At 36.1% G+C, this 17,118-nt stretch overlaps 1 protein-coding gene across 1 annotated transcript in view; it reads left to right on the forward strand.

The window, feature by feature from the left end:
- ADGB (androglobin) overlaps nucleotides 1-16,275 on the forward strand; it is a 144,514-nt gene extending 128,239 nt beyond the window's left edge. The window contains exons 31-36 of the mRNA XM_090279946.1: nucleotides 2,521-2,697; nucleotides 3,444-3,546; nucleotides 6,469-6,684; nucleotides 11,669-11,759; nucleotides 12,447-12,630; nucleotides 16,026-16,275. Of these exons, the coding sequence (XP_090136072.1) occupies nucleotides 2,521-2,697; nucleotides 3,444-3,546; nucleotides 6,469-6,684; nucleotides 11,669-11,759; nucleotides 12,447-12,630; nucleotides 16,026-16,211 (957 nt within the window). The 3' untranslated portion in view covers nucleotides 16,212-16,275. The remainder of the gene's footprint in view (nucleotides 1-2,520; nucleotides 2,698-3,443; nucleotides 3,547-6,468; nucleotides 6,685-11,668; nucleotides 11,760-12,446; nucleotides 12,631-16,025) is intronic.
- The last annotated feature ends 843 nt before the right edge of the window (nucleotides 16,276-17,118 follow it).

A 17,118-nucleotide genomic window follows, 5' to 3' on the forward strand; every position in this document is an offset into this window, starting at 1 on the left:
CCAGGCTACCTTGCAGAGGGTGCATTTGGGAAACGATCTTTCTCAGGATCGAGATTGCTTCTGAGTAACTGCCCAACATTAGCAATGTATGACTTAAATGGCTCTGGCAAGATGTCCCATTAGAGCGCGTTCTGTTCCTGGGCATCAGACATTGTAAGAGTGGTCTCAGAAACACCATGACATACCTAAGCCTGGAAACCAAACTGTCGATGTTATCAACAGTGCTACAGATACACAAACAGTCTTCTGAGAACTATTTCAGATTCAATCCTGTAATGTTGAAAACATCTGTCGATGAAAGTCAAGATGAAAAGCTGGATCAGCTGCTGTTGAAAGGTTGAAGTATGTATAATAGAAAGAAATGAAGAAAAAATGAAAAAAAAAAAGTTAAGCCAAGAAAAAAATTTCTGCAAATTATTAATGATTGGATAAAACTAAAACCTAACACGGATGACAGTCTTCCATGCTTTTCAGAATTCTGGTGAATGGATGCATATTATCTCAAAAATGAAAGCCTGCTGAGAAGATCCACCAAATTTATAAAGAAATTATGGGATTCAGCATGAGTTAGTATTGAAATGCACATGGATTTTGGGGAATCCAGGAAAATCCAGTGCTTAGACCATTTTGCACAGTACAAATTATGTGCTTGGTTTCAAAATTCATATGGAAGTTAGGTGTTTATGACATTCATAATTAACTAAGCTTTAGTAATCTTAATAGTTTGCTAGCTGGTTTTTGAAGATATTGGTATTATATTGTTTGATGTTTTAAAATTTATTAATATATGATCCATACAATAAAATGAAAACTATTATATTAGTTTGTATTCTTGCTGTAGTCATTATAATCATGCTGAATTTATGTTATCATTAATTTTATTTCATATGAGAAAGCTGATTTCTTCTTAAATTTACATTACTTATGCTTTCATTAGCTACATTCTACAACCCAAATGCTGTGTTTTTCCTGTAATATCATCTAAAAAGATGTGAAAAAATGGAATGCTGTCCATCAAGGGACAATTACATTTGAAACCTGAACAAATAAGATACAGTGTTCTCTTCAAAATTTGCTTGTTTCTACAATGTTTGATTCAAAAACATTGGTGAAGTTCTAATGAACCACTTTTTCCCCTCGAAACTTCAAAATAATGCTGTGTGTTAACTTTTCAAGATATAGCTCTAGTTTTTCATTCGCTGATATAAAATCAATCATTTGAATCCATTGAAAAGATGTCCCTATCCTTAACAAAAATAAACTATTGCAATTTAAAACAAATAAGCTTAACACAATTCATAAATTCTTACATATGGCCTTCTTTTAGTGCTTCATTGAAACATATGGCCTTCTTTTAGTGCTTCATTGAATTCTCTTCCCTAATCAAAACTTGATCCCAGAAAAGTTTTTGATAAACTCACTTATCCAGCAATATAAAATATGGTGGAAGCGTATATGTTGTGTTTTAAAAGAAGAAGTAAAAGAATTTCCAATTTTGAGATTTAAGTTTTCATCAGACTATTAGAGAAGTATTGTGGAGAACAAGGAGGTCTTTCCAGTAATGTTAAAACCAAACTGCATGTGAACAATTTATTCAGTGCCACCCCCTCATCCCCACCTGTATTATGGATAATTATGGATGATTGACATCATCTCAGTCTTATCAAAAGTGCCTGAGAACCACGTGAGATTCAAGCCTCTCTCCCAATCAGCCACGAATGAGCTTGTTTATCTGGACACCTTTCAAGTCCTGTGCCAACGTTCTCCCAGCCTAAGGTCCATGAAAGTGACCTTATAAAACATCAAAATGTTCACTTCCATAATTAATATACATCAAGTAAAATATCCAGACTTGGAAATGATCAAATACTCCTGCCCTCGTGTTTCTGAAAAGATGCTGTGAGCCTAATTGTAATGTAGAATTTTTTTTGTTTACAGTGTTTAAGTAAATTTACCTAGAGTGTAACAACAATATTAAATGTATGATTCAATGAGTTGTGAAAGTGCATTCACCATCTAACCACGTCTCTATCAAGATACTGATTATAGACTAATTCCAAAACTAAGAAATTCCTTCAAACCTCTTTACATTGGATTCTGTTCTCACCATACCTCACTCCCAGCCAATAGTTTTGCCTGTTCTATAACGTCATACAAATGAATTATACAAGAAGTGTTCTTTTGTGTTCAACTATACCTTAATATAATGTCTATCTGTGTTATTCAGCTGCACTGTCCTGCACATCAGTTAATTAGTTTTTAATGTTAAGTATTATAACATTCGATAATATGGTATATTACAGTTTGCTTATTCATCAATTGATAGGCATCTATATTGTTTCTTTTTCTTTTTCTTTTTTGTTATTATGAATGTTCTTATCCAGATCTTTTTGTGAGTAAATGTTCTTATTTCTCCTGGGTAACTACTTAATATGAAAATTATGGATCACAGGATTAAATCTGAACCCTTCTGAAAGGAGAAAAACTTCTGACCCAAAGGTTGTTATTTTGTTTTATCAGATATCCACTGCTCACCCCCAACAAGAAGACCCAAATAAACCCTACTGGATTTTGAGGTTGGTTACGGAACACAATGAAGCAGACTTTCTTGAAGTAAAAAAAGATACAGAGCGAGCAGATGAGATCCGAGCCATGAAGCAAGCCTGGGAAATGGCTGAGCCAGGAAGAGCAATCAAGGTCACTTAAATTTGAAAAGTTGTTCTTTTCCTTTCATCCCTAGGCATGATTGGAAGGAAGAGCCGTGTTGGTGAAACCACATAGTTTTACCTTCAGGAATAGTATCTGAAACTTTCTCAAACATTGACTGACTGCCTATTAAGACTACATTTGGACACAATGTGAAATGTAACCCTCGTGACACCCTGATGACTTTTAAAAGCAAAGCACATAATGGTGCTGCTTATTGACCCAAACTGTGGGTTCCCTCATTCTTCTACATGACCTGGGCCTAACACTGTCTGTCCTTAACACGCCCAAGTAAGAAAGCCTAAAACTGCTTACTATGAGCTTTCATGTACTTTGAACATCCTCAGGTAGATAAAAAGCACGTGCTTCTCCTTGTGGTATACCCCATGGACTATATACCTGTCTCCCTCGCCCTATATTCTATACGAGTCATTGCCATAGTGAAACATTATTATTTATATGTGTTTCATGGCCCAGCTCAGGGTGATCGAGGCCAATGGAAAAGGTTCAGGAGACACTGGATCTCAGTGCATTAAATTTAGGACCACTTCTTTGTTAGTTCTCAGAAATAACTGTCAACAAAATGCATGGTCCAGAATTTGAGTTTATTTGATAATTAATAAAACCTGGCCTGGTTCAAACTGGCTTATTCATTCATATTTTCCTGTTCGTGTATTTGTTTGTTTATACTATTAAGATGCTGCCTGTACTGTGAGTTGATAACGTTTGTTCCTTAGGCTTCTCAGGCCCGTCTGCATTACCTCAGCCGGTTCATTAAGAAAACTCCGGATGTGGAAGGCGCACTGGTGTCAGAAAGCCAAGCCAGAACAGAGGAAGAAGGTGGGTGAACCCTGCCCCAGCTGCCTCAGAGCACAGAGCTGCCAACTGAGCCTCTTGAAAGCTAGTCAGCACGTCACATTGGTAAAAAGAAAACATTTTAGAATCTATTTTCCTGAGGATTGTAGAAAGTCACACACAGTCCTATAAAAAATAGATCTTAATTTCTTTTTTTACCAAGCATATGTTTACTTTTTCTCTCAGTTAGATAGGATTTCTTCCATTTAAGAAGAGATGAAGCCTAAAATAAGGGTATGACCTGGCTAGAAGGCAAGTCTGCCAACTTGAAGGCAGACTTCCTACTATAAATCTGGCACCTTTCTGATAACCACAAAAAGGAATAATGGCAATAGGAATCATAGTAACACACTGGCTCAGTTGGTTAAAGTGTCATCCCATACAGCAGATGGGTCCGGGTTCCGTCCCTGGTCGGAGTGCACACACAAGGCCAATGATCAATGTTTCTCTCTCACATTCATGTTTCTCTCTCTCTCCCTCTCCATCCCTCTCTCTATCTCTCTCTAAAATCAATAAACATATGCTCAGGTGAGGATTAAAAAATAAGAATCAGAGTAATAAATGTAACTACATTTATTGAGTGATTGCCTTGGACCTGGAACTGTGAAATACTAATTATTTTATGTAATACATCAACCCATGGGTATATAATATTATTTTCAACTCACCAGTAAGGACAGAGGTCCAGAGTAATTTGCTGAATTTATAAGCTAGCCAGGAACCAACCCGGCATGCAGACAGAGCTCCCCTCCTGACAGGTCTTCTCACCAGTACTTGGCTGCCTGCATCTATCACCACGCTGGGTTGTCCACAGTGGCTGAGGACACTCCCATCCCACAGCCTGCCTTCCTACTTTCACATCTTCAGGAGAACAATTCATTAATTGCTATAAACATAACATCCCTTAACTTTTCATATAAACAATCCTAACAATAAATATCACCCTAGTCCTGTTCTCCTGGGATGAGCCCTGTGCAAAATGCTTCATGTTTATTATCTCACTCTAACCCACAGCAATTATATTATAGACATTACTATTCCTACTTTACAGATAAAGAGACCAAAGCCCAGAGAGTCACTTTATTCTTCCCAAGTCACACGCATCTAAATACTGACAACATTGGGACTGAAAATATTTCTAACTCCTTAAGCATTATCTTCTAATTGATGGAATGAAATAATATTAGGAATACAAAAGTGAATAGAATATAGTTCTTGTTCTTTAGCTTTAGGTTTTATGATTATTTTTAAAATGTATTAAGCTATATGTAAAAGAAGACGTTATTTCACTGGACATTTGTTAAAAATGGCGAGGAAGACTTTATTCGAAACTATTGCAATAGGAGTCAAGACCGTTGCAATAGGAAGAGAGATTGAATTAAACTCTGGGTACAGCAGGACAAGTAGGGATTTACAGCAACAGACAAGGAATGGAGAGAAAATCACTCACAGGACATTGCTTAGGTATCAAAGGTTAAGGAAGTGGAACTTGATTAAATAGCAAGGGTGGGAGAAAGACAAGCTTGATTAGATATCAAGGTGTGGGGTGCAGATTCTCAATAAACTGGCTTAGCAGGAGTCTTTGCTAAAACTGGAATTCTTCCTAAGCCAAGGAAAAGACCTAGTTGAAAACAGGGACAGAGGAGCCTGATCTTGTCATCCAGCATTCATATAATAAAGGCACAAATCTCGATTCTGTAGCTTAATGAATTTTCACAACGTGTGAAATTTTAGATCAAGCTATAAAATATTTAATATATCCCCAAAGTACTCCTCATTTCCCTTCTCTGTCATTTCCTTCCTCAAAGTAACTGCTACCCTGATTTTTATCACCGTAAATGAATTCTGCCTGTTCCTGAATGTCATATATTGAACTTAAACAGTAAATGTACTTTATATGTCTCAATAGTTATCTGATCTATTTCTTTTTGTGTCAAAGTAAGTTGTGTTTCACAAGAAATTTGTCTATTTTATGTAAGTTAAACTTCCTGGGGAAAAATTATATTAACTTTTTTCTGATCTATCTTGCTGTAGGGTTGCATCCATTTTAATAATATTTTTAAAGAACCATCATTGATCGTTGAACGTCTACCTTTTATTTCAATATTTCTCCATACTCTTCAGCACTGACCTATTTTATTCAAAGCATCATATAACACCAATTAGAACATGTGCAATCAACAAATAGAGGGGAAATATCTGCATAATGTGGAAGTTGTGCATGTTTTACAGTTTTTCCGAGGCATGGAGGTCTGGAACAATGGGAATAGAATTATAGCTTTGCAGCTTCACAAGCAAGATCCCCTTTCAACTTTATTTTAAGACAATTTTAGACAAGTGTCTGCACACAGGCTTGCTCCCCAGAGAGGGTTCCATCTATTCACAATTCTCTCACGGGCCAGGGACCACATAGATAGCAGTCCCCATGGTTCTGAAATCCCATTTCCATTTATAATGAATGTCTCGCCTCCAGAAGGCCTCTATTTTTTTTTAAGATTTTATTTATTTAGTTTTAGGGAGAGTAGAAGGGAGAGAGAGAGAGGGAGAGAAACAGCAATGTGTGGCTGCCTCTCACGTGCCCCCGACTGGGGACCTGTCCCACAACCCAGGCATGTGCCCTGACTGGGAATCGAACTGGCGACACTTTGGTTCACAGGCCAGCACTCACCAGCCCGGGTGAAAAGGCCTCTATTTTTATGTTACCTTTTCCTGTTCTGAGGCAGCTGCCTGGGTCATCCACATCACCTTCTGAGGTACCAATGATTACTTTTGCTAGTGCTCTGGTTAGAAGTTGCAAAACTTTTGCGTCATTGCTCCACACCTGTGTTCTCATAGCCCTGTTACTTTTTGCATGTGATTTCATAGAATGCAAGTCTTTTCAGTAATGCACATGCCATGTTGTAATAGAATCATCTGCAAGTTCCACAAAAGAGCCAGAAACAAAGAGTTCTGGGAATCTGGACGACAAGGAGCTAACACAATCGGGAAGTATGCTGTGGAAGAAGTGGCAAGCGACCCAGGGCATAAAGGACCTGGCCAAATCAATTAGCAGTGAGGTCAGGGGAGCCCTTGTGGGGAAGGAGGAGCACGAACAGACGCTGCGGAAGAAAAATATCCGTGAGTGTCCCTCTCGTTGGTAAGATAAATACATATTTTGAAATAAAAATACTGGAAAATATACCAACTTAAACAAACGTGATGTTGAGAGTTATACTATAGAACAATCTGTGTTTTGGATTCATGGGTCTTTATTTGCCTTATCAGAGTTGATAATCTGCTCAAGAACCTGATAATTAAGTGCTTATCCTAAAGATAAAAGAGGGCAATTTTTTTTTTTTAAGTAGGAGATATAATTTATATAGTTATACCTAAAAGTACAATGGTAGTGATTGCATATAGTTTTCACAGCTGCTTTTTGTTCTATCTACAGTGTACTTCAGGGTAGATTTTCTTCTTTTCTTTTTATAATAAATTTTAAATATTTGGTTTTGAAAATGTAGGAAGAGAGCAATTTTCTGTGGCTCACAAGCCACACTGCCTCAGTTCATTTTTGTGTAGTATGGATTTGCACTCCTTCACTGCTTATGAGTGAGGGGTGCTGACCTGTGGCCAGTCCCATTGGCCTCCCCCGTCAGGCTACATGCTCCAATGACAGCTCTATCAATAGTAAAGTCTTACTCTTTGTTCTCTACCTGTTCAGAACCCAAGCAGGAGAGAAGACTATTTTGGAAGGAAGTATCCTCAGAAATGTCAACAATGTTTCTCTTTTCCAAATTGCTAAACCAGTCTGAGATTTTAGAAGTAAAAACTGTTTATGACCAAAACACGTCCTTGAGTGATTTCCACTGTGAAAAGGAAAATTCAAAGGACTCTTTTACTATACTAAAAAGAGATACTGATATCTTTGAACCAGTATTTTGAAAGCAAGCATTGGTTTAAAAGATAACGCACAGGGCAGCCTCACTAAAACATATCTACCCATATCTATCATTTTATTCAGTTGATAGAGTGCTTTTGTATATTTATCTCAGTTGAGTCTCTGTGAACTAGATAAAGCTTCTATGCTCTCTCTTCCTCAGAAACGAAGGAGTTGTTAAACAGTGACTCACCCAAGGAGAGGAAGCTGAGAGAGTTTGGATAGAATCAGCACACAAACCCTAGTTTTTCTTTTGACTCTACATATTGTGTTCTTTAATCAAACACAAACTTTCCCCACACTTAATTTAAAGATCTGTAAAATAAAAACAGGATTAAAGTCTGATATCACATTATTTATTTACATGCTAATAAGTGACTCCTTCAGTTGAGAAAATGGCAGCAGCCTGGGCTAGTGTGTCCCCACGGGGACAGGGTAGATTGTATATTTTTCTCCAGAGCCTCACACCAATGTTGCCAGTCTCTGAAGCCTGAGCTTCAGCCTTGGCTCCCTTGATTCTCGTTTCTTCATGCTCTTGACCATTAGGCTTCAGACATTTGCCTTTAAGTTTGCATAACTGTAAAAGAGTGTCCTTTCAGGTGGGGAGGAGGGGATGGCAAAAAGAAAAGAGAGGGAAGGAAGACCAATGCAGCCTGTCCTCAAGCAAAATTTCTTTAAAACATTCTTAAATGCATGTTAGTGTAATTTTAATTTAATATGAAGTGATAAATTTATTTACAAACCGTCAAGAAAAATGCATCCTATTCTCTAACCACAGAGGCACTGTGGTTATAGAAGGAATACTTCTTGAGACCATGGGGCTGATTGTCAGCTGCTATCTGGAATGCGGTGTGTTGCTGGCATCTCTTCCATTGGGGCACCACAAAGTGGCCTTACTCCTGGAAAAGCATTGCCCATGAGATTAGAGATCCCATGAGAGTTTCACATGATGTGGCCTCTATCTTTCCATCAATATTTTTGACTCTCCCAAAGCAATATTATTCTTGCTACTTCCTATTTTCATATAATAGGTGAGTTAGGACAACTTCCTTCATAATGTGAGAGGTCATGCAAACAATATCATTATGGATTCACTCCTAAGTATTCTCCCTTCCACATTATGCCATTATCAAGGCCAAGAGCCCAAGCATTGCTTTCAACTTCCCTTTTATTTCTGGGGGTCCCTGAAAAGTGCCACTTCCAGAGGTTAGAGGTAATCATTGTCTTTATTCCAAAACCTTTTCCCTGAGCTACATAATCAGACTGTTCTTGGCCACGTCTTTTAAACAGCAATTCTCATACTACCTGAGATGAAAGAAGTTCTCTCCTAGCCTGTTGCAAACTAAAACTTGTAAAGCACAATAAGATGACCCAGTGATGGCCAATTGCTATAAAAATACTACTAAATGCATACTCTCATTTTTAGAACTGATCCCACAGAGGACCAATTTGCAGATAACGTACGGTACACACACATTGAGCTGCATTGTTTAGAGGTCTAAGACCTTCATACTATACTCACATCAAATTCAGTAGAGTTTTGCAGATGAACACAAAGATTTATCTGCCCTTTCCCCACTCACTCTGTTTAATACATATTATTTGGCTGGATGTAAGAAAACACAAACATCTAATTAATCAGGAAATATTTTTTTTCTAATCAAAATTAGCAGAGTCCATGTCTTAGAGAAGCAATTCAAGTTAGAAATGCCAAAAATATACCCAACAGAAGTAGATACGTTCAGAAGAAAAGCAAATATACTTTAGAAATCTAAGAGCCCGTAGTCACTATGATGAAAAAAAGAAAAGTTATTGGCTACTAGTTTCTAAAAGAGTCACATACAGTATTCCCTCACTTATCGCGGGTATTATGTTCTAGACGCCCCCGCGAAGTAGGAACCTTACATTTATTCTACACTCTTAAACCTACGTAACTTTAACAACATACGTATACGGTACCACAAAATCCCACGATATAGTGGAAAATCCGCGATGAATAATTGAATATAATATTTTTTTAAATCTTGCGGTACAGTGAGGCTGTGATAAGTGAACTGCGATATAGAGACGGACTACTGTAATAAAATTTTAATACTTCAGAAATGTTTTATTTAATGCTATAAAATGAAAAACATGATTGAATTTGTGTTTTAACAAAGGAACAGAGTTGGAATTTGTATTACTATATTCTACTTTCTCATGTGCATCACAACTTTATATATTTTGGGGGAAAAATATCAAATTAATTTGGATATTATTTATGTATATATTTTAAGATTTTATTTATGCATTATTACAGTGGAGGAAGGGAAGGACAAAGAGGGAGAGGAACATTGATGTTCAAGAGAAACACTGATCAGTTGCCTCTTGCACACACCCAACCAGGGACCTGGCCTGCAACCCAGGCATGTGCTCTAACCAGTGACCTTTTGGTTTGTGGGACAACGCCCAATCTACTGAGCCACACCAGATAGGGCTATCTTTATATTTTTAAAGGTTTCCATTAGATTATATTTTTGAATGAATGATCACTTTTAAGAACTTGTTCAAAATTAAACACTTTACAATAATTTTGGAAACTATTATAACCACGTTAAAAAGCAAGGTTAAATAGTGTGTGGCAGGTGAGACTTCTTGAATGGTAGAGGACTTGACATACCCTCTCCCCAAAAAGCAATAATAAAAAATAAAAATTAAAAAACATTTAAAAATTCTGAAGACATACAACTAAATGAGAAAATATTATTAAAAATAATAAAAAAAATAAATTATCTTAATTGCAGTCGTTTTCTGTTGCTACTATAACAACCACAAATCTAGTGACTTAAAACAACACAGATTAATTTCTTATAATTCTAGAAGGAAGAAATTCTAAAATTTAGGTGTTGGCAAAACTGCATTTCTCCTACAGGCTCTAGGAGAGAATCTGTTTCCATTTGGGAACTGTGATGTCATTTGAGGCCAGCAACAAATCACCCCAAAAACTGAACAAGGAGATCTGGGTAACACAAGAACCCAGATCTCAACCTAAGGTCAAGAATGCGCAGGATGTCCATTCAAACCACTTATAGTCAACACTTTCCAGGAGGTTCTAGCCGTTTCAATAAGGAACAAAAATGAAACACATCCATATCAGAAAGAAAGAAGGAAAGAAAACTATTCTCAGACAAATTGATTCTGTATACTGAAAATACTCAGGGATCGAGGAAAAAGAATGAAAAATATAATCTACAACTAATAAGAGAGTTTAGTGAAGTCACATACTATAAAATTAACATATAAAATTTGCTTTTATTTCTATATATTATTTAATGAGGAATCAAAAATAAAATTAAGACAATTTTATTCACAATAGCACCACTAATAAATATATGGAAATAAGTTTTAAAAAATTAAAGACTTGTATACTGAAAACTACAAAACATCACTGAAAAAAAAACTTTAAAGGTCTAAATAAAGAGAGAGGTCTATGCTTTGAACTAGAAGATTCAATATAGTAACATAGTATATTGATATTCAATTCTCTACAAATTGATCTATAAATTTAGTGTAATCCTTGTCAAAATCCTACTAGAGATTTTACACAATTTGATGAGATGATCTCCAACTTGATATGAAAATGCAAAAGGTCCAGAATGACCAAAATAATTTTAATAAAGAACCAAGAGGGAGGATTTTTACTTTGTGATTTCAGAGTTTATTATGAAGCCAACAATAATCAAAACAGTATGATATGACAGTTTCTTGAAACATTAAACGTATTTTTACCATTTCTACTTACATGAAATGTTCAAGAAAGACAAATCTATAGAGACAGAAAGTAGATTAGTGGCTGCCTGGGGCCTGGGGAGGAAGTGGAGAATGACTGTAAGAGGGTATAAGAGAGATTATTTGGATAATGGAAATGCTTAGAAACTAGATTTTCATGCTGAACTTTGCAACTCTATAAATTTACTAAAAAACACTGAAATATACTTTTTTAAGAGGAGACTATAAGTATAATGACACTAGCAAGAAGATAAATATAAAAATATAATTATATTTTAATAGTCATATTAAATCATATTAAAATCATTAAATTAGGCAAGTCCATTCAATGGTTGTTTTCTTAACAGAAAAAAAATTATTTTCATTAAAATAAGATATACCAATCATTTAGTTAGTCGTTAATTTTTTTTTTTTTTTAAACAGGGCTACGCTCACGATCCCCAACAATTTTGGAACTGTCGCCAAGACTTATTCGAGCAGCACTAGAATGTGTAGATATAACTCAGTATATACGGTAAGTTTTAGTCAATGTGATTAATGTAGATATTCGTGTTCCTAGAATTTTGGATATATTGCTAATAGGCAGTTGCTAAACAAGTGAAATTTGAAATTAAATGCTTAATATTCAATGTATTTAAATGTTTAGAAATACATGATTTTACATCTCAAATTTAGCAAATGTCCTATTAAGTCAGTCTGAAAGCGTTTAAATGTTTTCTGTAAAGGTTTAATGTGTAGATTGATTAAGGTGAGTTGAGCTACAGAAAATTCTCACTGTAACTGCTGCTATTGTTTAGTTAGATTCAATTTTCTTGAGAAGTAGACAATAGCATTAATAAGAAGATGGTTACTCAAGCATATTTATAAGTTTGGAAACAATTTAAAAATTATTTAGCCACTTAAATTTAAAAGGGAGACCTAAAAAACAGTCTCACAGTTTCAAACACCAACTTGACAAACATCTCATCAAATGGCACATTTTACTGATATTTTCCTAAAAAAGTTTTCTACAATATCAGTGACTCGATGGATGGGACATAAGCCATTTAAAAGTAATGCTTTATTTTTTCTATTCCTAATATTTAATTTTGTTTAGACCATCATGCTATTGATATAACAGTAAATTTTTGAGTTCTAAAGATAAGTTTATTCCAGAATTCCCAAAGGATTTAAATCTTCTTCTTGATGTTTCTATGTCAAGGAAAACAAGCAGCGAGTCTCTGCTTCAAACGGATGAACTGAGTCAGCAGCAGGCAATGCAAAAGGCAGAAGAGGTTCATCAGTTTCGACAGTACAGGTCCAGAATGCTTAGCATTCGAGACATTGACCAAGAAGAACGAGTTAAATTACAGGACCAAGTCCTGGAGATGTATGCGGAAATGCGGGTAAGTCTAAAAGTACATACGTGGGTCACAGTTGACACATATGTTAAGTGAAATAAGCCAATCAGAGAAAGACAAATACTACATGATCTCACTCATATGTGGAATCTAATGAACAAAATAACCTAATGAACAAAATAGAAATAGGCATGGACACACGGAGCAGACTGACAGCTGTCAGAGGGGAAGGAGATTAGGGACCCCTATATAAAAAGGTGAAGGGATTAAGGGAAAAAAAAAAAGATACAAACAGCAGAGGTGATAGCCAGAGACAAAGGTGGGGGGATAGGGACAGGAATACTTTGTTTGTGGTGATGGGCCCACAACGCAGCATGCAAATGGGGTTCTATTGAGTTATACACTTAAAACCCCTGTGATCTTGTGAACCATGTCACCACAATAAATTCAATTAAAAATGATATCAGAATCATATAGTACTTGAGTAGAAAGGAGTCTTGACAAAATTTATTTCCCATCTTTCCCAGAAGAGATGGCATATCTAGTCTACCTACTAATTTCAATTTTGCCCTAAAATTCCCCTAAAATGCAGTTTGGGGAATCAGTCCACAAATTGGGAAGAATGAGAGAGAAGACAATAAAATATTTGTGAAATTGGAAAATACCTGGATGGTGATCCCATTAACAGACTTGAGGCTGCCAAAATTGAAGCTGGCAGTAGGAAAGAAACATGATCAGTCACATCGTTCTCATCAGATGGGAGAAAACATACCATATATTAAATTTACTTTACACTAAGCCCTTAAGATAGCTCTATCTCCATTTTTTTTTTAAATATGTCACTTCTATCATCCTGTATTTGTGCAAATAGTTTAAGGAAGCCAATTTTATTATGGTAGATACAGTATTTTTCTTTCATCAAAAGCTTTGGCAAGTATGATTTGATATCCAGCTGTTTCATCATCTCGGCCAAAGTCAGTCAAGTTCCAAAACTATGAAAAATTTCCTGAAGAATTTAGCGATGAAGATAAAAGATGTCTTGAAGTTTTTCCTCCAGCCAGTATCAGTTCATTAATTCTTATTCTTTTATCATATCACTTTGAAACAGTAAACAATCAACACACTGAACCGTAATTGAGGCCATACTATCAGAGACACAAATAAAATTAGGAAGCTGTAACCTCTTAGTAAACCTACATTAATAGTAATCACTGCCTTATTTATAAACATTTTTAGAGAAGCCATTTCACAACCCGTTTGAATGAAACTGACATTAAGTGCATTTGTCTATAGTTTTGAAGGTTATTCTCTTTTAAAAGGTATTTACTTTAAAATTTTAATGTTTACCTGTTTATAGTCTTCTGAGACTTCCCACTTCCACAATTTATTTACTCAACAAATATTTCTGCGCACTTTTGTACCAGAGACTCTCCTAAGCATTACCAAAAGAGATGAACCCCTCCCTGCTCTGTGGGGTCTAAATTCTAGTGAGGAAATAGATGTTAAGTATAAACACAATACACAAATACATTGTATAATGCTGTGGAATGGGATAGTGTTGAGAAAAGAAAAGCAGGCTAGGATCAGAGCACCATGGTTCAGCAGTGATAGGCACGTACTTGGTGTGTTAGAGGAAGCACAGTGGGAGCCTCTGCCGTAGGAGCAGTGAGCAGAGGTTAATGAGGGTGCAAGAGGTCAGACACAGATGGGGACATGGAGATGGGGAAGGGCATCGTGTAGGACTGTGAAGGCCACCATAAAAACTTTAGCTTTTATTCTCACAGAAATATGTAGCCATGACAGGATTCCAAAGAGCAGAGGAGTGACATGATCTGACTTGGGTTTTACTTTCATTGAGCACATGAGAGGTAACCATAGTTCTTCCTAAAGTGGCAGGGTGGAGGGGCTGAGAAGCAACGGAATTCTGGATGTATTTTCAAAGTAGCCAGTGGGATTTCCTGATGGATTGTGGGGTTATAAAAGGAAGTGTTGTCTAAACTACTGGAAGGATTGAATTGCTATCAGATATAACGGTTTGGGAATAAAGATAAGGATTTCAATCTGGGACTTTTTAAAATACGTCTGTTGTATTAAAACAGACATTTTAATTTATCTATTAGGTAGTCATGTGAAAATTGAATTGAAGTTAGATGCGTGATTCTGGAACTTGGGAGGGAGCTCTGGGCTGGAGATTTTTAAAAATGGGACCCATCAGTGTATAAATGGAATTTAAAGCCATAAGGTTAGATGAGGTTACCAAGAAATAAGGCCTAAAATCTAAGCTGTGACCATTTCCACAGCAAGAGATGAAGGAGAAAAGAAAAGGAAAATCAGAAAAGGTGACTGACAAGGAGCTGTTAGTGAGGTGAAAGGAAATTGGTGTGTGATGTCCAAGAAATCAAGTGAAGTCAGTTGATTCAGGAAGAGAAAGTATGGCTAAGTAAGAATAAGACCAAGAAATTATCTTGGATTTAGCAACATATAAGTGTTTGGTGTCTTTGATGAACACAGTTTTTTGTTTGTTTTGAAGTGGAAAGCCAGACTGACAATAACAAAAATAACCAATGGATTCGGTGATAATAATTTGGAAGTACAACTCAGATATGCTTTGTTGGAGCTGGAGTATGTGTGGGGGACTATAATTTACTGAGCACAGTTACTGTGAGAGACTCACTGACCTATACATTTCATACAGATTATATTTTAACTCTTTTATTTTTATTTTTATTTTTTTTAATTTATTTTATTTATTTTTATTTTATTTTTTTGTTATTCAATTACAGTTGTCCCATTTTTCCCCCATTGCTCCTCCCTCCCAGCCCATCCCTTCTCCCGTAATCATATCCCTCCCCGTTGTCCATGTCCATGAGTCATTCATATACGTTCCTTGACTAGACCCTTCCCTTACTTATCCCCCTTCTCTCCCTCGCCCCTCCCTCCTACTGACTACTATTCTAGTCTTTGCCTATTTAGTTCGTTTGTTTGTGTTGCTCTTTAGTTTCCTGTATTGGGTGATATCATATGGTATTTTGCTTTCTTTGCCTGGCTTATTTCACTAAGCATAATGCTCTCTAGTTCCATCCATGTTGTCGCAAATGGCAGGAGTTCCTTCTTTCTTTCTGCTACATAGTATTCCATTTTAAAGTACATAGTTACTTTGATAAAACTTCACCTACTTCTTAACTTTTTATTCTTCTCCTGTTGCTGCTTCTATTTACTATTCTGTTAAAATCTCCTGTGCCCTTTGTTGCTATCTCATGTTGTATGTATTAATAATCATTTGAGACCATTACTTTTCATTTTTACTCAATAATTTCCCCATGACTCTACAACATAAGGAGAAGATAAATGTCTTGCAGGTTTGTTTGTTTGTTTGTTTTTCTGGGACCATAAGCCTTTATCAGTGGACCTTACTTAATTGGAGTTTTGTTTTAAAATAGGACTCCTTAGATGAAGCCCGTCAAAAGATCTTCAATATCCGGGAAGAGTATAGAAACAAGCTGTTGGAATCTGAGCACCTGAGGTTGGAGGCTCTGGCTGCAGAGGAAGAAGCCTCCCGGGCAAAGACAGAAAAGAAGACCGCAGCCCTTGACAAAGAGAGAAAAAAGAAAGGAAAGAAAAAGTAACAGGGAGATGCCCAATACTACCTTTCTTCTGAAGAAGAAAAACCTGTTTTTGATTATCTATAACTTTACCTGTTGATTTAAAAAAAAAAAAAAGAAGTTAAAAATAGATGTTTTCTTACCTAAAGAATAGTTTCTGTTTTAATGTTAATTTGTTTTCCTCAGAAAGCTTTCCTTGAAGCCATTGGAGTTTAAATTTTTCTAATTTCAATAAATATGCCTCAAACATATAGAATGTAATAAAATGGGCATGTCTCACTCCGAATTGCTGCAATTTTAGTTAATGCTAAAACAAAATCTTAAATGAGCCAACAGGATTGCCTTTGAAAAATTCGACAATGAGAAAAATAACTATTGTTCTTAGAGAAAATTTTGTTTCTAACTTTAAAGAGTTTAAAATACTTCAGTTTTATATATCTTAAAGAGTTAGGTTCTTGGATAATTAACTTGCTTTTAGCCTATATGAATAATGGACCATTCAAATCATATAGCAAGTAAGGTAATTCTTCGCTGCATGTGACTCAAAAATTAGGGGAGTCTAACATTCTCAGCCTTCAACCACCATCTTTCAGTAATTCTCTCCCATTTTGAGACAACTCAAAATGTCCACTCACATTTCCTAAATATTCTCTAGAGATGGCACTGTCCCCATGAGATCATCCTCACATAAAAGAATAGTGAAGTCTGCTGAGAAGCTAAAGATTGTAATGTCTCTGGATCTTAGTTGATAAATGATTCTCTTAGAATATGGAGCCATAAAATGTCCTCCATTGGGTTGATCGAGTTAACCAGAGTGTATGTGTAAAGGATAGTACCTGGCCTACCATTCAGTTTCCTTCTCCTTAGTCTCCTATCATCTACTTTCTTACATCCGCTCCTCACCCCCTAAATACTTCAAGGTCAACTCCTT

This window comes from Furipterus horrens, unplaced genomic scaffold (genome assembly GCF_987537825.1).
Source record: "Furipterus horrens unplaced genomic scaffold, mFurHor1.1.pri manual_scaffold_6, whole genome shotgun sequence".
Classification (NCBI taxonomy): Eukaryota; Metazoa; Chordata; class Mammalia; order Chiroptera; family Furipteridae; genus Furipterus; species Furipterus horrens.